The sequence below is a fragment of the Lissotriton helveticus genome, chromosome 3_1 (genome assembly GCF_964261635.1).
Source record: "Lissotriton helveticus chromosome 3_1, aLisHel1.1, whole genome shotgun sequence".
Classification (NCBI taxonomy): Eukaryota; Metazoa; Chordata; class Amphibia; order Caudata; family Salamandridae; genus Lissotriton; species Lissotriton helveticus.
The window spans coordinates 1,911,321,395-1,911,345,646 of NC_136061.1; the positions used below are offsets into that span (position 1 = coordinate 1,911,321,395).

General features: G+C 48.2%; 1 protein-coding gene across 20 annotated transcripts in view; it reads right to left on the bottom strand.

Moving 5' to 3' along the window:
• Positions 1 to 24,252, bottom strand: part of NAP1L4 (nucleosome assembly protein 1 like 4) — a 1,123,813-nt gene that overhangs the window by 429,085 nt on the left and 670,476 nt on the right. For all 20 annotated transcript variants that reach the window (XM_078682909.1, XM_078682913.1, XM_078682901.1 and 17 more), the window contains one exon: positions 20,180 to 20,319. In XM_078682909.1, coding sequence (XP_078539035.1) covers positions 20,180 to 20,319 — 140 coding nt within the window. The remainder of the gene's footprint in view (positions 1 to 20,179; positions 20,320 to 24,252) is intronic.

The following is a 24,252-nucleotide window of genomic DNA, read 5'->3' on the forward strand; positions in this document are numbered from 1 at the left end:
ATCGGTCTCCACTTCTTCTCTTTTTTCTGAATTAAAAAGACGCGAGAATAAAATCCCCTTCCTCGTTGAGACGGATTTACCTTTCCTATTGCCCCTTTCTGGAGCATAAGAGAGACTTCTCGGACAAGCAGCCGTAGATTTTTGGGATTCATTGGGCGTGGAGGAGTTTGGGGTGGAATATGCGTGAATTCCAGAGAATGGCCGAATTGAATCAATTGAAGGACCCAACGGTCCGTGGTAATGTTTTTCCAATTTGTTAAGAAATGGGAAATCCTTCCTCCAATTTTTGATGAGGGAAACGAATCCGGGACTGGCTGAAGAGACATGTCATTGTCTACGCCCATTGTTTTTCCGCTGTCCTCTACCACGAAAGGACGACTTGCCATAAGAAGATTGTTGTCCATGTTGCTGGCGTTGCTGATATTGGGGTCGACTCTGGCCTGAAGAGTATGAAGACCTGTATTGATAGTTTCCTCTATAAGAGGACTGTCCTCTTCCTCTAGACCCACAAAAGGACTGGTTCTTGTACTGGAGAGTACCTAGAGCCCTAGCAGTGTCCATGTCCTTCTTTATATTTTGTAGCTCTTCATCAATTTTGGAGCCGAAGAGCAATTGGCCATCATAGGGCATATCCAATATTTTCGTTTGCACCTCGGGACGAAAGGAAGTTGCTCTTAGCCACCCTTGCCGTCGCAAGACTGCTGCTCCAGCCAGCTGTCGGAAACCAGTCGTAGCGAAATCCATCGCACAGTCTATTATTTCTGATGCCGAGGTTTCACCCTCTAGTAACATTTTCTTTACCTCCTCTTTGGATGTATCTGGTAATTCCGATAGATATGGGGCTATATCTGCCCATAATTGTCTATTGTAGTGTCCCATGAGCGCTAAGGCATTGGCTGCCTTCACCGTCATTGCAGACATTGAGGAGAACCGCTTCCCAATGTTGTGTAACCTCCTGCCTTCCTTATCCGGAGGTGCCGATAATGGGGCAGAAGAATTTCTGGAATTCTTCTGCGCCGCCTGCGTCACTACTGAGTCCGGTTTGGGGTCTCTATCAAACAAGCCGCTGCAGTATCAGGTGCTCTATACTTTTTATCCAATCTAGGTACCACCGGAGGTACGGAGGAAGGGTTCTGCATGACTTAAACACCCTGAGTCCATAAACAATCAATAATGGGTATGGATCTCACTGCTTTTTTGAGAGGTTCTTTAAAATCATACAAGAAACAGTCTTGTTCTTGAGAGACCATTGCTATTTTAAAACGTTGAGCGGCCCTCTCAACTACATTATGGAATCCTCCAATGTCACCTGGTGGAGAATCTGCGGGCGCAAGCACTGGAGACGCGGGAGAGGGAATGACAAAGTTATCCCAGTCACCATGCATAGATTGGGCATCTTACAGTTCTCCCCCTTCCTGCTGGTCTTCCTCTTCCTCATCAGAAGTCAGGCTGAATATTTAAAGGTGGAGGCCATGGTCTTGGTGAAGGAGATACTGTGGTAGGCAGAGGAGCAGGTGACTCTGGAAACCTTTGCTTGTAGTCTTGAATAAGGTATCTTAAGTCAGTAACTAAAGAGGCTGGCAGGCAAACCATAGGTTGAGGCAGCGGTTGAACTCTGCGTGGCGATGTTAAAGCCGGTGTGAGTGCCTTTTTTGTGAATCTTAGGCGTACACATGTGGTTTGGAGACCAGAATCCATCATAGCTGACGAGGCTGTCGACGGCACGGTCGTCGACGGGTGTCGTAGAAGGTAAAGTCATCGTCGACGGGGCAGCCGTCGACGGTGGAGACATCCCTGTCATCGACTGTATCTTCGTCGACGGTGCCTTCGTCGATGATGCTTTCGTCGATGGTGCCGATGTCAACGGTATTGGCTTAGTCGCCGATCCAGTCATCAGCGAGGTCAGCGTCGACGGAGTCTTCGACGTCAACGGGGATTTCTTGATGGCTATCGTCGATGACAAAGTCTTACCTGCCGTCGACGATGGGGTCGTAGTCGTCGATGAGGATAATGACGACGTAGAAACAGTCGTCGTCGCTGTAGATACATGTGAAGCAGTAGACAGCTTTTCTCGTCGATGTAGATGTCGTCGACGATGCCGTCGTCGATGGTGTCAAAGCAGGCTTTTTGAAGGTGTGAACTTCCTGAGAGGAAACTTTCACAGAAGTTGCCTTGGATAGAACCTCTGAAGACTTCTTTAATGTCTTCCTTTGAGGAGGAGCCATAGGGCTAGGAGAAGCCACCCTTGGTCTCTTTAGAGAAGATCTTGAGGAGACTGAAGAACCTTCACTTTCCTCACAAGATTCAAGGTGGCCCCGGTCTTTCAGCCTTTGGAGCCAGATCAAAAGGCTTCCTTCACGGTCTGAGGGTTTTAGTGGAAAAGGTACGACATACCTTGCAGTCTTTAGAAGAATGGTCCGGATACAGGCAATATAGGCAGTCTTTATGCTGGTCATCAACATGTAACCTTTTCTTTCCACATGAACCACAGGATCTAAAAAGACCTTTTTTTTGGTGTGTCAGCCATGATGGTATCAGAAGTCACAGACGAAACAGGATAAGATATCCAATAACACTGGAAACCAGTTGTGAAGAAAAATCTGAGCAGAGCTCAGAGGAGACTCCCTTAGCACAACGTGCAGTAGAAAATCTGAGGGACTGAAGTTCCTTCCAGGAGGGTTCTAGAGGGAGGTGGTAGCTGATTGGCTCTTTTCTAGAGTTTGGTCCTTTCTGCAAAAGGACATGGATATGTTACTAATGTGAGGCCTAGTTATCTACATGTCTATGGGACATTACTTTATTTATGTACCGGGGACTCCCATTCCGATGACGGGGAATGATTCAGGCATGTGAATCTATGAAAGACTCCCATAATACTGGATAATCATAATCCTCTCCAATGTCAGAGGAGGAAGGAATGTCTGATGAGTTTGATGATCTGCCCTCTGCTTCATCAAAAGGCATTTCTTGTTCTACTACGTACCTTGCACCGTCATCGTCTAAATACTGTCTCCCCAGCCTAATAAGGAGGCATCTGTCACAAAGGTTTGAGATTTGAGATCCTGATAAAATGGGGCTCCCTTCAGTGGATTCGACTATTTGCACAGGCATAGAAGAGACAGCTTTGTCAAAAGATTTATTAATAATTCGTCTGGCCACTTACCTTCCATGCATTATTGCAGAGACCTGAAATGAAGCACCGAATTTGGAAAATGTAAAAACAGGAGTCAATTCGACCCAGCAGTGATAACATTTTGTGAGCAGTTAGGGAAGGAGTCATTTGAATTTGGAGACATTTTCTGAAAAATGGTTAACTCTCCCTCTAACTCTCCAAACCCCCGAAAAACATACTTTAACTTTTTTTTGTATCTTGGACAATTTGAACTGGAGCCCTTGTGGATTTATTTAAAATATGCAGGCTTAAGCAGTAGAGTAGGGCAACAGACACGCTCAGACCTTGGAGAGGTGTCTCAACTGTGCAAGTCCTTATTAGCTAATTGTTCAACTATGGGTGGGTGAATATTTTCTATTTGTGAAGAAAAGCATCACCACTGCCATGCACTTCAAAAAAGGTCTAAGGCACTTATTTCCAACTGAAAGGCTGAACCACTGAAGGGAAGGTTCACGACTGATACAGTGAATGATAGGTTCATGATCTTGAACTGTGCACCCAACTTTAAGCCAGAGAGACTCAGCCACAAGGATCTTCTCAAAGTGGCAGAATTCTGATATGGTTAGTTCTACTTCATTTATGGAGGTACAGATGGTCTGATTAAAGCTAGTAGTCCTCCTTGAACAGTCTCCAAGAAAGCCAGTCTTTTTTCTCTGCGGAGGTCGTCAACAAAGCTTTGCAGAATCTTCCAAATAAAGGCATGTAAAGGTTTCAGTTATTTAAACATGAGCTGCACATTGCATGGATTGCTCTGAACTGTTTAAAACTTGACTCTAATAAAACCGAGGTTCTCGTTTTCAGAGGCAACACGTCTTTTTGGTCACATTCTTACTGGTCTAAGGAACTAGGCTCTCTTCCCATTCCAACAAACAAAGTGAAGAACTTGGGAGCCACCTTTGACTTCAAGCTTACGTTCAAAGGCCCTGTGAAAACCGTTACCTCAGCATCCTTTTATATATTAAACCTTCTTAAAAAAGTCTTTCCTTTTATTCCCTATGATCACAATAAACTTGTAATCTCAGCTTCGGTTCTGTTTAGAGTTGATTACTGTGATGGTCATTTCGTCAATCTGAGGAAAAAATGCCTCACCAACATTCAGATCGTGCAAAACGCCACTGCTCGTATACTGTTGGATATTCCCAACCATAAATCTGCTGCAACTACACTGGCTCCCAGTAAAGAGACGTATTGAGTTTAAGGCTCTATGCATCGCTTCCAAAGCAATACATGGTGCGAACCAAGTTTTTTACGTCCCAACTCGGTCGCTTCGATTTTCCTCAGCCCATTATTTTGTGATCCTAGGTTTAAGAAAACCGCCTGGGGCAGCAGAAGCTTTCTGGTCGGCACCACCAGACTATGGAACTTTCTTCCCTGAGATCTAAAAAGGGAAACTCAGCTACTGGCATTAAGAAAAACATTAAAAACCTGGCTTTTCAATCTCTGATCTTGCAGGTCAGGTCTCAGTGTTCAGATGTTCTGTGAGCTAGCGCCTAGACACCCTCGGGTATTTGTTCGCACTTTATAAATCCACTTTTCATTTAATTTCTTAGCCCATGTAAGCTATGGCAGAGAGCAAACAGGCTTAATTACAGAATATGTGTAAAACATTTAGAAGTTCAATAACATCTGAAAACACAACACAATAAAAACCAGGATGAGGCAGAGGATTTCCTCTGCGATTTCCGACTCTCTAAACTTACAGAGTCTGAGCCCCAGCTTCTAGAGGCAGAGCTCTCGATGGAAGAGTTAGCGATAGCAATCAATAAAATTCAGTCAGGAAAAGCCCTTGGCCCTAATGTGACCCCATAGAATGGTACAAACGTAATGCAACAACACACGCGCCCTATCTTGTGGGGAACTTTGAAACCAGCTTAGAGGTGGGAGAATTACCACTGGATCAAAGAATGGCAACTATAGGGGCCATCCACAACCTGGTAAGCCTGCAAGGGAGTGTACCTCATATAGGCCCATGTCGCTGATTAATGCTGAAGCCAAGATATTGGCCAAGACTCCAGCCAATATACTTGCGCCATACGTAGCCAAATTAAAACCCCAGACCAATCAGGATTCATGCCAGGGAGAAATACGGCTCTAAATCTGCGACACCTCCATAACGTCCTAGGCACAAACACACTATACAAGAAGCCATCGTGCAGTCTTTAGACGCGCGAATGGCCTTCGATACGGTCGAATAGCCCTTCCTTTTTGACGACCTCAAAAAAATGGGTTTTGGACCAACATTTTGTTCCTTGATTAGGTTGCTATATACCAATCCCCTAGTGCATGTAGTGGCGAATGGACACATATCCGGAGAGTTCCCACTGCACCGGGGCACGCAACAGGCCTGCCCGTTATCACTGCTGCTCTTTGCCCTGATTGCAGAGCCCCTGGCAGCCTGGGTACGACAAGACCAGGTCATTCGCGGGCTCCGCTGGACTGCCGACAACTAGGATTGTATATCGCTATACACAGACGATGTCCTCCTATACATGGCCTCTCTCAGACGATCTCTTTCCTGCATATTGGACATCTGTAGCTCATACGGGTACTACTCCGGATACACGATAAATTGGAGAGGGCGGGCCTCTGGGTGAAATTATTCTCGTAAGTCCTTCCATAAAAGCTTTGATAGCAGGCACTTGAAACAAAGACAAATGTCTGTTTTGGGGAAAGGCTGCTATAGCAGCTAGATGTAGCCTAGTAGATGTATATGCTAGGTTACATTGTTGTAGATGTAAGAGGTAGCAGATAATCTGAATAGAAGCATCTAATGGATGGATTTATTTGTTTGTGCAATAAATGACAAATCGTTTCCATTTTGCTGCATATCATGCTCCTGTGGTAGGGCATCTAGCTTCTTTAATGATATTCATACAGTCTGGCGGAAGATTTAGGTAGCCAAACTTTAAGACCTCAGGTGCCAGATCGCAAGGTTGAGTTGATTGGGATCTGGGTGTCTCATCTCTCCATGGTTCTGAGTGAGAAGCTTGGGTGAGAGAAGTAGTTTCTGATGAGGAACTACTGATAGTTCCAATAGGGTTGTGAACCATGGTTGTCGGTCCCATGTTGGAGTAACCAGGATCATTGTGATGGAATGCTGTTTGAGTTCCCAAAACACTAACGGAATGAGTGGGAGAGGTGGAAAAGCCTAAGCAAATTTGCCTGACCAGTTCATCCATAGCGCATTGCCTTTGGACAATGGGTTTGGATACATGGACGCGAAGGTTGGGCATTTTGCGTTTTGGTGTGTGGCGAACAAATCTATTTCTGGGTGGCCTCACATGTGAAAGAATGGACGGTGAACTGGAGGATGGAGTTCCCATTCGTGGATCTGCTGTGTTTGACAACTGAGCAGATCTGCGATCTGATTGTGCACACCTGGGAGGTGTTCTGCAAGGAGATATATGTTTTGCGGAATGGCACATCTCCATATGCTCTGAGCTAGGTGTGAAAGCTGCACATCTCCATATGCTCTGAGCTAGGTGTGAAAGCTGCAGAGTGTGTTCCCCCCTGTTTCTGTATGTAGTACATTGCTGTCATGTAGTCTGTACGGACCAGGACAGCGTTGCCTAGGAGGTGGAGTTGAACGGATTTTTGCACTAGGAATATTGTAAACAATTCCAGGTAGTTTATGGGGCATACGTGCCCTGGATAGTATGGGTTTGAAGATGAGCTCCCCAGCCAATGAGCAATGCGTCTGCTGTTAGCACTGTCTGTGGAAACGGGTCGAGGAACGGCCGCCCTTTGGAAAGGTTTAGTGTGTTTCATCACTAAAGAAAGCGATGGGTGCGGGCGTCCACCAAAACCAGATCTGTCAACTGACCTTGAGCCTGGTTCCACTGACGTAAAAAACATTACTGTAAGGGACGCATTTGTAGTCTTGCATAAGGGACGAGGAGAATACAGGAGGCCATCATCCCGAATAACTGCATGAACACTTGCGCTGGTAGTGAATGTTGAGGATGCAATTTTTGGATTAGAGCCTGTATGGCGCTTATTCTGACTTAGCTTTTGAAGAGTCTATTGTAGTCCCTAGGTATTGTTGTATGCTGGACGGTTGGAAATGGGATTTGGCGAGGTTTACTGTGAATCCCAAGCTGTGAAGCAGCTGAATTGTGTTGTATGTGTGTTGCACACAGCTGCTGTGTGATTTAGCTTTTATTAGCCAGTCGTCCAGTTAAGGAAAGACTTGAAAATGCGGTCTCCTTAAGTGGACTGCAACTACTGTGAGGCATTTGTTGAAGACTCTGGGTGCTGTAATGATCCCGAATGGGAGGACTTTTGGTAGTGTTGACCATCTACCAGAAACCTGAGATATTTCCTGTGAGCAGAGTGAATGGGAAATGGAAGTAGGCGTCCTTTAGATCCAGAGTGCAGAGAAAGTCGGCCTGTTGAAGTAGTGAGAGCACCTGTTGGAGAGTGACCATGTGAAAGTGGTCTGACAGAAGGTAGAGGTTTAGCGGTATGAGGTCCAGTATGAGCCTGAAGGAGCCGGCGATCTTTTTTGGGATTAGGAAATACAGGGAGTAAACCCCTTGGCCTTGAAGAGGCAAGGGGACTGGTCCTATTGCATGTTTTTGTAATAGAGAGAGAACCTCTTTTTTGAGAAGTGTTAGATGTTCTGAGGACATGGGACGCTGTCTGGGAGGAATGTTTGGAGGGGTAGAAGTGAGTTCCAGGCAATAACCATACAGGATAATTTGTCTTACCAACTTGTCTGTTGTGATGGAATTCCAGAGAGGTAGGAACTGTAAGAGATGTCCCCCGACAGGAGTGGGATGACCGGGGAGGTGGATTGCAGGAAAGTCACTGTTTAGTGGTAGGGGGGTCCGGATATTGTTGTCACAAACTCCCCCTTTATTATTGTTGCCTCTGTAACCTCCGCAAAAGTATGCTTTTGTGGATGTTTGAGTGGGGCTCTCGTAGGAGGAGGAGGGATGTTCTAAACCCATGATTTTGGGGCCGTCTCTATAGAAGGAGAGGCGAAAAGAGCCTCAAGGAGAAGGAAACTGTAAGGTCCCCATAGACTTAGCAGTTTTGGTATCCTTCTTCTTTTCTAGGGATGTATCAACTGTGGGCCAGAAAAGATGTTGCTGATCAAACGGTTGATTTAAAGCACAAGTTACTTACCTTTGGTAACAATATATCTGTAAGAAACAGTAGTTAGTATTAGATTCCTTACCTTAGAATATCCCCAGGCGTCAGAATGGATCCGGAAACTTTTGCGTAGCAGTACCCCTGCGCGTCGGTCGGCGTCGTCTGCGGCTCCACGTCCGTCGTCGGCGCCGGGATGACGTCGCCGGAGTACTTGGACATAGCACTCGGGCGCTTACGTCCGTTCTTATACACAGCTTTTCCGCGCCAGAAACGCAGAGCCATGATAAAAACCAACACTGGTGCCATAAAACTAGGGCCCTGAAAAGGGATGACCTTAACCCTAGATATCGGTTCGCAGAAAGGGGAGGATGGGTGGGGCGGTAAGGAATCTAATACTAACTACTGTTTCTTACAGATATATCGTTACTGAAGGTAAGTAACTTGTGCATCTGAAAGAAACAGGTTAGTATTAGATTCCTTACCTTAGAATAGATACCCCAGCAATACCAACCCCGGTTGTGGGTCTGCGAACCAAGATCACACCAGGAAGTCCTGGAGAACGGAACGGCCAAAAAAGCCATCTCTCCGGACTTGGCTGTCCAGGCAGTAGTGTCTTGCGAAAGTGTGCAGCGAGGCCCACGTAGCTGCCTGACAGATGTCCTGCAAGGGGACTCCCCGACCCAGGGCAGTAGTAGCCACCGTGGCCCGAGTGAAATGGGCACGCAGCCCCACAGGAAGCTCCTTTTTAGCCAGTGAATAACAAGCCTTGATGCACAAAATGACCCATCGAGAAATGGTCCGTTTGGGCACCGCCCGTCCCTTCTTAGCGCCTATGTAACCAACAAAGAGTCGGTCACTGGCGTGTGCGATCCAGATAGTATGAGAGTGCACGTTTTGGATCCAGACGGTGGAGACTCTCTTCCTCTTTCGAGGGATGCAGAGGCGGAAAGAAGGTGGGCAAGGTGATGGACTGCCTGATGTGGAAGGCTGTGACTACCTTGGGTAGGAAAGAGGGTCGCGTCCGCAACACAACTTTGTCCGGATGGACAATAAGGAAAGGAGGTTGTGAAGTAAGGGCCTGGAGCTCACTCACTCTCCTGGCAGAGGTGATGGCAACCAGGAATGCAGTCTTAAGAGTGAGAAGACAAAGAGGACAGTTATGAAGTGGCTCGAAGGGAGCGCACATCAGATAAGTCAGAACAAGATTCAAGTCCCACTGAGCCATCACGAAAGGAACAGGGGGAAACATATGAGTGATGCCCTTCAAGAACCTATTTACAACTAACTGAGGACTTGAAAAGAGAGGCCTGATCAAAGAGCCTTAAGAAGGCGGAAATGGCAGAGAGGTAGCCCTTAAGAGTGCCCAGAGCAGAGCCCTGCTGGGCAAGAGAAGGAAGAAAGAGGAGAACCTCAGAAAGGGGGGCAGAGAGTGGATCCACAGCCTTTGTTGTGCACCATGCCACAAATTTGTTCCACCTGCAGGCGTATATGGATTTTGTGGAGGGACATCTGGCTGCCAGAATCACATCGCAGACTTCAGGAGGCAAGTCAAATGGCCTCAACTGTCGCCGCTCAATCTCCACGCATGGAGGTGGAGGCTGGACAGGTTCAGGTGGAGGACCGTCCCCTGCTGCTGCGACAGAAGGTCCTCCTGAAGAGGCAGATGAATCGGGGGATCGACTGACATGCTGAGTAGCTTGGGATACCAATATCTTCGTGCCCATACGGAGCAACAAGGATGACTTGGGCCCGGTCGCGCCTGATCTTCTTCAGCACTCTGGGCAGAAGTCGTATAGGCGGAAAGGAGTACAACAGACAGCAGCTCCACTCGCGTTGAAAAGCGTCTCCGAGCGAGTGCCGCCTTGGAAATTCCAACGCGCAGAACTGATGACATTGCACGTTCTTTTCTGTGGCGAATAGATCTAACCAAGGCTCTCCCCTATGCTGAAAGAGACCTTGTGCCACGTCCGAGTTCAGACGGCATTCATGGTCCATCATGCACCGAAGGCTGAGTTCGTCTGCCCTGGCGTTCAGGGAACCTGCCAGGTGTTGAACCACCAGGGTCACGCCTTGATGTTCCTGCCATTGTCAGAGACGCAGAGCCTCCTGGCATAGGGTCCACGACCCCACCCCGCCCTGTTTGTTGGAGTACCACATGGCGGTGGTGTTGTCCGTGAACACCTGAACTACACTCCCCCAGACAGAGGGGAGGAATGCTTTCAGTGCAAGTCGAATCGCCCGCAGCTCCAGAAGGTTGATGTGCAGCCGGGACTCCGCCGGAGACCAGAGGCCTCTGATCTCCGCCTCTCCCATGTGGCCCCCCAGCCCAGGAGGAACGCATCTGTCACAACTACGTGCACCGGTTGGGGAAGGGAGAGGGATCTGCCGCTGACCCAATCGCGGTCCGTGAGCCACCACTGCACTGTCTTGCAGTGCCCTCCGAGATCAAGACATGGTCGGACAAGTTGCCCTGATGCTGGGGCCACTGAAACTTCAGGTCCCACTGCAGAGCCCACATCCGCCACCTCGCGTGATGCACCAGAAGAATGCAGAAGGCCATCAGCCCAAGAAGCCGCAGCGTCAACCTGACCGAGACTCGGGATAAAGGCTGAAAGATCGGAATCAGAGCCTGAATATCCCAAACCCGCTGTTCGGGAGGATAAACCCGAAACTGCGCCGAGTCTAGAACCGCTCCAATCAAGAGGAGCTTCTGAGAGGGGCACGGGTGTGACTTCGGCACATTGATGGAGAACCCCAGCAGGTGCAGGAGGTCGTCCGTAGTCTGGAGGTAGCTGACGACTGTCTGGGGCGAGCCTGCCTTCAACAACCAGTCGTCGAGATAGGGGAAGACTGACACCCCTAATCTGCGCAGATGAGCTGCGACCACAGCCATCACTTTCGTGAACACCCGAGGGCCGCTGGTAAGGCCGAAGGGGAGCACGGTAAACTGAAAGTGCTTGTGGCCTTCCGTGAACCGCAGGTAGCGCCAGTGGACCGGCAGGACAGGGATGTGAAAATAAGCGTCCTGCAAGTCCAACGCTACCATCCAGTCTCCCGGGTCTAGGGCAGCTAAGACCTGAGCCAGAGTCAGCATCTTGAACTTCTCCTTCTGGAGGAAGCCGTTGATGTTCCGCAGGTCCAAGATAGGGCGTAGGCCCCCTTTGCCCTTCTTGGGAACCAGAAAGTAGTGGGAGTAACAACCACACCCTACTTCTGGCCCAGGAACGCCCTCGATGGCCCCCTTGGCCAAGAGGGCCGTAACTTCCTCTTGCAGAAGTTGCAAGTGACCCCCCGATGCGTGGCATAGCTGGAGGGGTCGCCTCGAAGGGGAGAGAGTAGCCCCTTCGGACGATTTGCAGCACCCACCTGTCCGATGTGATGTCGCGCCAGTGGAGGTGATGTAGAACCCTGCCCTCCACTGGCGTTAAATGGGCCTGAAAGCTCGGACTAGGAAGGCTTTGAGGCGGATGCTGCGGGGGTGGATGTGGACTGGCCTCATCGTTGTCCCCGGGCACCGCCACGGCGGTTACCACGTCCGCCACCGCGCTGGATGTTAGTCTGCGGCCCGTGGTTGGCAGGACGTGTGGGGGTGCCCCTTTGTTGGCCACGAAAGGAGCGAAAGGCAGCAATTTGCTGGCGAGGGGCCGACAGGCCCAAGGACTTGGCCGTAGCCCTGGAGTCCTTAAAGCCCTCAAGCGCACTATCTGCCTTGTCGCCAAAGAGGCGCGGCCATCAAACGGCATGTCCATAAAGGTGTTCTGGACATCAGCCGAAAAATTGGCGGACCTCAGCCAGGCGTGGCGGTGAACCGCCATCGTCGTTGCAATCGTCCTGCCTAGCGGGTCCATGGTATCCAGCCCACATTGAATGGAATACCGGGCCGCATCTCGCCTCTCCGCAAGGGCTTGGGCGAGTTTAACTCGGGCCTCGTCCGGGCATTGTGGCAGCACGTCCGCGACCGTGTCCCACAGAGAGTGGATATAACGGCCCAAAAGGCAAGCGGTGTTGACCGACCGCAACCCCAAACTAAGTGAGGAGAACATATTTTTTCCGTCCTGTTCATACCTTTTGGATTCCCGATCAGGGTGAGATGTGGGGAATGCGGTCTGGGAATTAGAGGCCTGGATAATCTCAAAAGGTGTGGGTGGACAGGAAACAAGGGTCGCCTGGGGCCGGGCGGTGGCGTCTGGCCACGTTCCTATCTACAGGGGGACCTGTAGCGGGCCTGGACCAAGTGCCCAACAGAACGTCAGTTAAGGCCTCATTGAACGGCAGTCTAGGCTCCGAAGAGCTTGCCTGCAGTTTGAGGACCTCAGTGAGGAGGTTAGTCCTCACGGCAGCGACGGGGAGCTCAAGAGACAAGGCCTTGGCTGCCCTCGTCAACACCACACTGTAGGCAGCCCCCTCCTCCGTAGCCACGGTAGGAGGGGAGACAAATCCAGTGTCGGGCGAAGTGTCCAAACTACTGGCCTCCCCTAGCTCACCTGCCCAGTCCTGAAAAGACTGGCACTCCCGTACCAGAGGGTCCTCAGACCCCTCCCAATCCGCCTCGCCCTCCATCTCCTGGTACTCAGGTTCAAATGATGGGGCCGGATTATAGCAGTAGTGCACTTCTCTCGACGTCTAATCCGGAACCGGATCGAGGGGGCCTGGGGGGGGGAAAATCGGGGACGGGGGCGATACCCTAGGAGTCGACGCCGGCAGAGGGGTCGTTAGGTCGACCAGCGGCGACCCGGTTCCGACTGATCCGGCGGGGCCCTGCGGCGTCGGACCGAAGTCGCCGGGGCCGAAGCACCAGACGGCGCCGGGGTGAAGCACCCTACGGCGCCGGGGCCGAAGCACCCGGCCCGCTTGGGCTCCCAGTCAGGTATGGAGCAGGCCGCGACCTCTGCGGCTCCGGCAGAGCCGCGTGGGCGGTGTTGCCCGAACCCCCGGCCGCCTTCGCGGGAGCGATGGGGGGGGGGGGAAGGGTGTCGCTTCTTCGACTTCTTGTGCCTCTTACCTGAGGACTTGGAGCCCGACGAATGGTGTCGACTCTCCGAGCTGTGATGACTCCGGCCCCGCGACCGGTCCCTCGACCTCCTCCTGGACCGGGATCTTGAGCGGCGCGGGGCCTACTGCCGGAGCTCGAGGCGCTTACGGGACTGCTCCCGCCTAGCTTTCGACGTCAAGGCCCGGCAGTCGGGGCACGATTTGTCATCGTGGACGGCCCCTAAGCAATACAGGCACCGGCGATGTGGGTCGGTAACCGACATCAGTCGGTTGCAGTCGGCACAGGGTTTGAACCCGGGCATCCCTAACGGCACCGATGGAGTCTTAAAACAGATCAAAAAGAATCGAAAAAGTTTAGTCAAAAAATGACTAAAGGGTACCACTTTTTCCGGATCGAAGCTTGCTGGCGCGGAAAAAAAGAAGAACCGACGTCAGCACGCGAGGGTGGCGTCTAAGTACTCCGGCGACATCATCCCAGCGCCAACTATGCCGACGATGGATGCGGAGCCGCAGACGACGCCTACCGACGCGCAGGTGTACTGCTACGCAAAAGTTTCCGGATCCAGACTGATGCCTGGGGATATTCTAAGGTAAGGAATCTAATACTAACCTGTTCCTTTCAGAAATAGCAGTTTGAAACTCCTGCTTGAAACCAGAAACTCGTAGCCAAGCATGTCTACGCAACAAGACACTAGTGTTAATTGCGCAAGATGCGGTATCGGACGCATCCAGTGCACATTTTATTGAGGTGTTGGTAAGGAGTTTGGATAAGGTTGTAGGCTTTTTGTTTGCACTAGTCAGGAAGGTGTTCCATGAGTTTTTCAAGCTAGTCATAGTGAGCCCTGTCGTACCTGGCCAATAAAGCTTTGGAATAGGCAATCTGCCAATGGTTTCCAGCCTGTAATGCAATATGTTACCCAGATGCGTCAATTAATTTGGATTTTTATCAGAAGGGGGGTGTCGCCTGTACTGAGTTTGCACGCTTGCGTGCGTTAGTTACCACAAGGCAATCCAAGGGAATCTGACCTTTAATGTAAATTGAGTCATTGGGAGCTGCCTTGTATTTTTAATCCACCCTGGGATTGAGAACCCTGGATCTGACTGGGTCCTTAAAAACTTCTGGGGCATGTTTTAGCAAGCCTTTTAACATTGGGTGTTTGTCGATTTTTGCGAGGGCGCGAAGGTTTCCAGCAACAAATCTTCATCTAGGGGGTCGGAATGTAAGGGGACCCCGTGGTATTTGGCAACCATGTTGATTAGTTGGCGGAACCAGTGTTGTCCTCTGGTGAGTCAGGATCTGTATTGTACTCACCCCAAGGGTCTACGTCAAGTGGGATGTTATGTGAATCATCATCCCCATGTGAATCTATATCGCTACCCGCGTCATCCTCACTATCTGATGGTTGAGGTGAAAATATAGGTTGTGGGGAGTGTGGTGGAGAAATCAATAGATGTGGATTATCTGGAGGGGGAGAAGGAGGTGGGGACGTGTTAGTGCCCATGTCCTGTAGTTTGTATAGTAGGTTGTTCTACAGAGTTCAGTTCCCTCTTTTTTTGAAGGCTTGGTGACTAGTTTGCCCGTGTTTGGATCAATAAAAAGAATTTTTAGGTCGAGCATTCGAGACCTCTTGTATATACTTTAGTATATACTTATATGTGCATGTACTTTGTGGGCTCTGGAGATCAGCCCTAGGGCTTGTCTGCTTCCCCCTAGGGACTTTTTTTCTGTTCAACTGCCTCTATTTAATTGTCTTGATAGGAATTGACCAGTAGAGGTCAGTAAAATACCAGAATCACTTTAGAATTCTCTGGATTCCAGTCCATAGAAATTGTCTTCCACGAGAACTCGTAGACAATAATATTTTTTTCAAATCTTGTATTTTCAGTGATATGACAACCGAAGGCCCTGATTTTATATTAAAAACAGAGCTTTGGACTATACCATTTCCAGCTGAAAGGCAATATTTCTCTCCATGTGTTCACATACCTGGAGTGTCACGCAGTTTGGTGCTTCCTTTCCCTCCCATGTTAAAGAACAGTAGATATTTCAGCACTCAGGCAAATGTGCTGCATAGCTAACTGCATATAAGGTCACAAAGGCGAGTACGATTGCATTGCAAATGCTTGTTTGCTTTGGCTCTGCCAAACCAGGTTCAGGCTGATTGGGCAAAATGTCTTTGTTGGGTGTTGAATATTTTGGGGGGAGCTTGTGAGGCTTTCCGTGGGGTCTTAGACTCTTTAGGTTTTTGCAGCTCCAAAACTTTTTTCGGCTCCACCATTTCTTCGGTTCCGAGTGTTTATCCTTGCTATGCTTCAATACCGAGGGCTCCGGCAGCGAGACGGTCTTTGGTGTGGGCAAGTGTTTGACTTGTTGCTTTGGTGCAGAGGAGGACTTTTCGGCACCAGAATGGGGTTGGCTCGAGCCCGAAGTTTTTTGTTTAGGTTTCATACCCGGCTTCTGAAACATGTTGCCGGTGTCGGCCCTGCGCTGGAGGGCGAGGGTTTACTGGAGCCTTCGGTGTCTTTTTCGGGAGGGGGGTTTCAGTACTCACGGACCTCTGAGCCGGTGTGACCATCTCTTGTTCGGCGTCGTTGGCCTCGGAGACGAAGAAGTGATCTTCATCAACTGATTGTTCTGGCTGGAGATCAGGGTCTGCTTCGAAGATGTCGGGAATCAAACTGGTTTCCCGACATCTCGCGACGTCGAACCAGACTTTCGTGGATGGTTTTCTTCGACCTGAACAATGAACAGGCTTTGTAGTTTTTATCTTCGTGCTCCAGGGAGAGGCAGAGATTGCACACCTTGTGCAAGTCTGTGTGTGGGAACTTAGCACCACACCCGGGGCATTTTTTGTAAAGAGTCATTTCCACTAACTGCATGCGTGGTCGGCGCAGAGAGGCCCAACGGCCCGCGCTGAAGGTCGAGGAGTTTGTTTTTAGGTGCGCATCGAAAAAGAAAACCTACCTCGTGACTACAAAGACTTCTTCCATGACAAAAACAAAGTGCAAACATCCGAGCTCAACACCAGATAGCTATCTATGCAAAAGTATACAATCTGCAGCTCATATGCCTCAAACAAGACTTAATAATTGATAGAAGCTGTAAGGAGCACTTATGCATAGACCCAAATGCTATGCAAATAAGAAAGAGGAACAACCTTACTTCCAATTGTTGCATAATGAAGGGTTTCAGATGAAAATGTGAGTAATGCCACTGAGAAAAAAGCATCACACCAGGTGATATGGAAACAGTGGATTGATCTAACAAAAAGAAAAAGGCTTAAATATCCAACATGTAACCTTTGACTGTAATCACAGCAATGCCTTGCTGGGCCAGCGAGAAAACAAGCAATAAAAGCAGAAAGCTTGATCTGCAGAGGATCAAGATGCTAGATCCCACACCAAACCACAAACTTCTTTCAAAATCCAGCACAAATGGATCTGGTTGCAGGACATCTTGTTGCAAAGACGACATCCACTACCTCTGTGGACAATTCAGAAGAGCTCAGCTGTAGCCACTCAATCTCCAGGCATGAAGAGGAGAAGGTGTAGATGTAGGCCTGGTTCGGGTGCAGGATCTCCACTGTTGCGGAGGGTAAACAACGTTTACCCCAAAACTATCTCCCCGCATGGAATCAGAACGCGGTCGTTACCATGACCCTGTTGTGATTCCGCATACCATTACTCCACAAGTCAGAACAACGACTTGCGGGGGGGGGGGGGGGGGGGGTTGTTGGATTTAAAATCCAACACCTTCCCTAGTGTCCGCACTGACTGGAGTTGGAATAGTAAATTATACTATTTCAACATCCAGCGCCCCCCCCTCCGCAAGTCGCTGTTCCGACTTGCGGAGTAATGGTATGCGAAATTACAACGCAGTCTTGGTAACAACCGCGTTGTGATTCCCTGCGGGGAGAAGGACTGCGGGGTAAAGAGACATACTCGTTGCTGAGACAGCAGATGCTCCCAAAGAGATATCCAGATCAAAGGGTAAAGGTTTGGGGCCAAGATCATTGGGTACCACACCTTTCTGGTCCTGTCCAAGGTTATTAGAATGATTTGGGCCCAGTCTGTTCTGACTTTCCTCAGACAGTAGGCTGGAAAGGGAAGAGTGGAAAGACTGGAGACGCCTGTTCCATTACAGTCAGAGTGGGATTCCCAGTATCTCCCCTGGAGAAAACCCCAGTAAATACTAGTTTTGACACTTCAGATTCTCAATGGTGGCGAGAAGCTCTAACCAGGGTATGCCCCACTGTTCGACGATGCTTTACACCCCTTCGGAGAAGAGAAGTCAACACCTGCTTTGCTTGATGCCCAGGTGGTCAGGAGTCTTGCCAGGTGGTTGGTTACCAGGAACATCTGCTAATAATCCTGCCACCTCTGTCCTGTGTACTGCAGGACCACATGGAAGTCGTGTGTCGATGAGGACCTGCATCAGCCTCCCCGTGATGGCCATCAGGAAGTTTTTCTGGATCAACCGGATAGCACAAAACTGCAATAGGTTGATACAGAGCTGATACTCCATCAGAGACCAAAGGCCTTGGGTCTCCACCTCTCCGACATGGACCCTCCCCAATCCAGCAGGCACGCATCGGTCACAATTGTGATGTACTGGGGGAAAGAGACAGTGTCCTGCTCTATGTCCAGTTTGTGTCTATCTGATATCACTGCAGATCCTCGGCCATCTCCTGGAGAACTGGATTGAGTCAGCTAGGTTTCCCTGAAGGTGATCCAACTGAAGCCTGAGCTTCCACAGCCGTCTGGCACAAGGAGTAAACGGGAGCCTGAGACGCCTCAGATCCATCCTCACTGAGAACCTGGATTGAGCCCAAAACACTGGGATCATTTCTGAACGTCTTATACCTGGTGTACTAGTGGAAAAACCTTGAACGTCAATGTGTCCAGAATATCCTGTAGAAGGGAATCCTTTGTAGGAATTCAGGTGGGACTTCGGCTTGCTAATGAAGAACAATAGTGAAGTTAAGAAGGCAGCGGCTATCAGGAGGTGGGGAAAGCCCAACAGGAGCAGCTAGCCATACAGAATGCATATGTCCCCATCTTCGAAGATGAGCTGTGACCACTGCCATCACTTCTGTGAACACCTGAGGAACCAACATAAAGCAGGAAGACAGTGCAACAAATTGGAAGTTTTCTGACACCACTGTATATAAAAATAGGCATCCTGAAAGTATGAGGACATGAGCCACTCTCCAAGACACAGCATAAGTTCAGAATAAGCATTTTTAACTTGTCTTTCCTCAAGAAGGCGTTCAACATCCGGAGGTCCAGAATAGGTCTTTCTTTGTTTTGAAGAAAATAGAAGAGTAGCATCTTTTGCCTCTCTCAAAAGTCCAGCTCTCGTTCAATGGCACTCTTCATCAGAAGGAAGTTGACTTCCTGCATTCCATTGCAGCTTGGCCTGCAAAATTCTGTCATGGTGTGGGGTGTAGCCTCTTTCAACTATTTGTTAAAAATATTGCTCTGACATAATTGATTGCCAGCCGGGGAGGAAATATCCAAGTCTATCCCTCCCAGCTGGCCGTGGGTCTAAGAGGGCAGATCAAAGCGGCATGGGAGGAGGAAGTAAAGGATTGCTGCACCTGCTGTTGTGAATGGTTTTGACCACCAATGCGTCCCTCTGCCGTAAAAGATGGGGTTAAGTTGTTGATCAGCTGGGAAGGCCGTTGTTGTCAGTCTGTCAAGCCTCTTGAGTAGCCTCTAAACGTCAGCCTTATCCCTGAAGAGACTAGAACCATACTGCATTTGTCAATCAATGATGCCTGGATGTCCCTAGAGAATCCAGTTACTCGTATCCAAACGTGCTAGGCACTAAGCTGGTAACTATATTGGGGCATATGCAATCAGTGGTATCAAGGCCAGCTCACAGTACATACTTTGCTACATCCTGACTATCCTGAAACATTTCAGCAAGTGACGCCCTGATGTCCTCTTGGATGGTTCACATGATTTAGCCAGCCATATCCCACAATGCGTGTGTGTACCTGTCCAGAAGACACACAATGTTCAAGGGATGGAGTGCAAGGCTGGTTGAGAAAAATATTTTCTTACCAAAGCATCAATGCACTTAGATTCCCCGCCTTGAAGATTAGAAAGAAAAACATTGTACTCAACTGACAGGACAGGCCGAGCACAGTTTTGTCCAGGTGGCCATGATGATGTTGGAGAGTGCCTTATTATTATCAACAGAGGCTCTGAGGAAGATGGCTCTGCTTAGAGTATTTAAGTTAGTAAATTAGATTTAGTCTCCCAGTAGGATGTTGCAAATTTAACACCTCTACTGCTCTGAGCAGTACCACTAAGAAAGAGACTTTTTTTTACAGTTGGTGTACCAGGGGGTGGGTCCTGGTCAGTTTCCGGGGAGGTGTCTAACCAACTGGTATACTGTAGGTCGAAGCAAACGTCTTATCTGTATAGTCAAGGGTGGAGCAAATTGTCCACATGCTCATCATCATCAGTCTTGGGGAACGTTTTATAGGCCCTGGGCCATTTGATAGTCCGAGCCAAAAAGGGCCTCAATACTCTGGTAATACTGGCTCTACGGAAGAAGCGGAGGGCCTGATTCAATCACTACTTCGCTGTGGTAATTTCATAGCGTGACATAGGCCTGGCCAGGATTAATATTGGTTTGGTGACAGAGGCTGGCTTTGTAGCATGTTCCAGTACAGACGTTGATGTTTAATAAATTCGCAAAAGAGGGGATGTTAACGATGAAATGTTTTCTGATAATTTGAGGCTTTCTATATAATCTTTTGTAGGATGACAAGTTACAAACCAAAATAAACGTTGTGAACAAAAATATAACAGAAATATATAATTAATCTAGAGAACAGTTTGTAAGGCAACACCACCCAAATTTCTAAATTGATATTTTGCCTTCTAAAATCATATATTGCTTACCCTTCACAATCGATGATTTCTGGACCTTCAAATGAAAAAGGATCCAACGCATCCGGTGCTGACTTCATCTTGTAGGTTTTGGTCAAGATAGGATTAGTAAAGTATTCGTTAGATTCAAAGTGGAATTCTAAAGAAAAAGACTGAAAAAAAGTAACAATAATTGAGGGTAAAGTAGCGGATTTTATAAACATAATTTACATAAAAATGTAAACAAGCACTGCTTATAATTTCAATACAATATGCAATTAGATTAAAGTGAACAATAAATGGCTTGATTTTTAGTTTGGCATGCGGCCCTCCGTCAAGCTGGTGGATGACATTGATCCTAACATACTGATGACCTACTACCATCCGCTATATTTAGAGATTACTTCCGGTGCATCGGTGATCACTGCACCTTCAGAGGAGCCCATGCAATGGCATTACCTCTACAGGTACCGCAAGTTTCATGTGCAGCCACATGAACAGCATTTAGGAGTAGGAGACATGTGATAAGGGTTTTTATAAACAAGTAGCCAAGGTAATCATAAATCCCACTTTAGGGTGGGATTAAATGGCAAGTGTGAAATCTAGATGTCATGTAAAACTGCAAAGTAAGTCATGGAGTATCGAACAAGCCAGCCAGATGTAGGTAGTGAGTTTTATGCTATGAGTTTTATTTTGTGGCTCATGAATTCTGAGCAGGACTTTATTAAGCAATTCCAATAATTTGGTCTATGAAATTAATGCTGTGTGGATTTTATGTTTAGAATTAAACGGGGCGTACTGCTCTAAATCATTTATGTAGTTCTTAGCGTCTTAATCACATTTAAATATGTATTATTTTACAAAAGGTGCGCTTTATTCTATTACCAGGAAGTTGTTAAACTGTGGTTTACTTCTGAATAAACAAATATTGAATTTAATACAAACTTTTGAAAACATTACTAAACAATAATTATAGGCCTCAGCAGTTTGTGGGTTGTTTGTATTCATTATGCGGTTCTCGTGGAGATGAAACAAGGTCCAAGTGGTGCTTCTCTGGTAAACTATTGGGAAAAAGAGGCTCGATAGGAGCAATCTGTACAAACAAAACTTGAAGAACATTTGATAAAAACAAGAATAAAAGCACTTATCAGAATACAAGAAGAAAAGCGCATCCCAAAATAAATAGAATTTTTATCAGAGAAGATGTACGAATGCTTAATATTGGACACATTCCAAACAAAACTAGATCGGTATACTCAACCGAGACAGATGGCGGCCAAACATGTAACGGAAGTAGATTCAGACTCCAACCTGCAACCCCCAGCAGTGGATGCTGACCTCACCCTGCATGATATAATGATAGCGCTACAAGGAGTACGCTCGGACCTGGTGGGGATGATTGATACCGTAACTACAGAAGTCTTATTAATAAGGGCAGACAGGAGAAACCTAGGCACCTGAGTGAAGGAAATGGAGGAGACCACAAACTCACTGACAGTGGATACAAAGACGATGCAGAAAAAAGTGCAGGACCTTACTGCTATCAAAGAGTGCTGGAAGCCAAGCTGGAAGAACACAAAGGTTGATATCGCCGCAATAATGTCCATATCATAGGGGCCCCCGAGAGATGGACCTATTTGTGGAGTACCTCATACTGAAATTGCTCCAACCAAGGGGACTGTCTAAATATGTTTCAGGTAGAAAGGGCCATTAGAGTTCCGGGCACCCGTCCAAGACCTCGGCCACCCATAATTGCCAGAATTTTCAACTTCCGGGACAGAGATGTGATCCTACAAACAGCCTGCAGTGCTCCACCTCTCAGGATTGAAAGTGCAGTTGTCACCTTCTTTCTCGACTTTATCGCAAAGGTGCAACAAGCAAGACAAAGTTTCCTAGAAGTAAAGAACGCCTTGCGAGCGAAAGAGATTAAATATTCTATGCTTTTCCAATCAACACTTCAGGTGATGACAGAAAATAAGGAGTGAAGATTCCCTACCTGTAGAGGAGGCCTGGGATTGGCTCGACTGATAGAGAACCATGGGAAACACAAGAAGTACAGGGAGAGGCAGAGACGCACACAGACGAATCAGCAGAGGCTGGTCGAGTCTCTCCTCAACTCGGAAACTATCCAACTATCCCAAAGGACTGAAGAGGAGGGGAGGGGTCATATGAAGAGATCAGATATGAGAGAACTCTTGGGAAAACGAAGGGCATTTGAGAAATGAACAGACTACAAAAGAAGATGCAGAGAAGACAATGCTTTTTTCTTTTCTTTCAGGGAACTTGGTGAGTGGGTGGCCAAAGAGGTCTTATCTCTGTACTCAGCAACGTGAGATCGGTACTCCTAATAGAGGGGATTTAGGGCGGCGCACAAGTGGCCGTGTTTATGGTTTAAATCTTACCGATGCTTGACAGTTTAGTTGTAAGGCGACAGACGCTCTGTAATTTGTGGGATGTTGGGAGGTTCTATGCTACCATGTAGAGTAGCAGGGAGGGGGGAATTCTATGGTTTGGGGATTGTAATTTGTGTGTTTATTTTAAGGAATAACAGAGGGAGACAAAATCAAGAAAGTGGGGAGGTTGTTAACGCACTTCACCACACACTCAAGGCAGTAACAGCAGCCCAGATGGGAATTCCACTAGATGAAACAGATGTCCACATGGATTTCTGAGATGCAACCACTAAGACTACCCACTGTAGTAGGCCCTGCAAGATGGGCCAGGACTATTATGACATGGAACTTCAACAGATTAGGAAATAAAATCAAACAGACAATGGGGATGCAAGACATTCGGTGACATACCCCAGACTTAGTTGTGGTGCAAGAAACGCACCTGATAGGCAACACTTGTAAAGCCCTAGACAGATTTGGGTATCAACTAGCAGCACATGCCGAGTTTACCACTGGATCACGGGGAGCGGGAATACTACTCAAAAAGACACTACCCTTCACACCCCGTGGGACATGACAGGAACGATTAGACAGATATGTGGCCTTCACGGGAGTATGGGAGGGGAGGGTCCTCAACCTCTGTTCGGTATACGTACCATCTGGAATGCATGCAGGAACCCTGCCGGAACTCAGCACGCTACTCCTCAAACTCCCATCTGGAGTATTGGTACCAGGTGGAGACCTGAACGCTGTGATAGACTTTCTAGTTTGGGAAAGGGAGATGGGGGGAACGGTGGCACTCAAGGCATTTGCAGAAACCCTCAGACTGGTTGACATGCGGCCGGAACATAATCCCCTAACTAAGCAATATACCTTTTTCTCAGCACCACACTGTGACACTCACCAGCTGAGGTGTGAATGCTAGGACCTGTTAGAATGAATGCCATACCATCCCGTAGAGACCCATGGCTACTCAGAGAAAAAGCAATGCAATACAAAATTCGAGAACAGCCTACTCACTACTTTCAGGACAACCTGGGGACAGTAGACTCGCCCTGCACGTTTTGTAAAGCCTACAAGAGAGTAATAAGGGGACAAATACAGGCCTTGGCAAGGGGACAGAGGAAAGAGCAGAGGCTCCAATGCGAAACTCTAGAGCGAGAATTAGCCAGCCTGGAGGCAACCGTGGCTGACTCTGAAGAATCCAACTCCCAAACTAGGCACCTAATCTGCCATCAAGCAGCAGGAGCTGCGAGATATTGCGGAAGAAAAAGCAAAGGCGTATGCTGGAGCAACACTGAGGAAACTGTACGATGTAGGAGATAAGGCCACCAAATTGATGGCTTGGGTGGAAAATAGGGACAAGAAATTGGGTACTCGAGCGCAGAACCCCCGAGTGTGATACATGTGTGACAAATGAGGCCATAGCGGAAGCATTCCTGAACTACTGTGAGCGGATATATCCATCCTCCTCCACTAGAACCAAACCTCCGTCCAATAACACAGGAGGAACGTGGAGACCTGGACACAGACATGACCACAGAGGAAATCTGTGGAGCAACCAGGGCAATGCAGTCAGTTGAGGAGCCTGGCGAAAACGGTCTGCTGACAGAACTATATAAAGGACTGGCAACATTAGTGGCCCCACACATGCTGGACATGTTCAACGACTCGCTAGAGCAGGGCAAAATACCGGAAGACCAAAGACTAGCC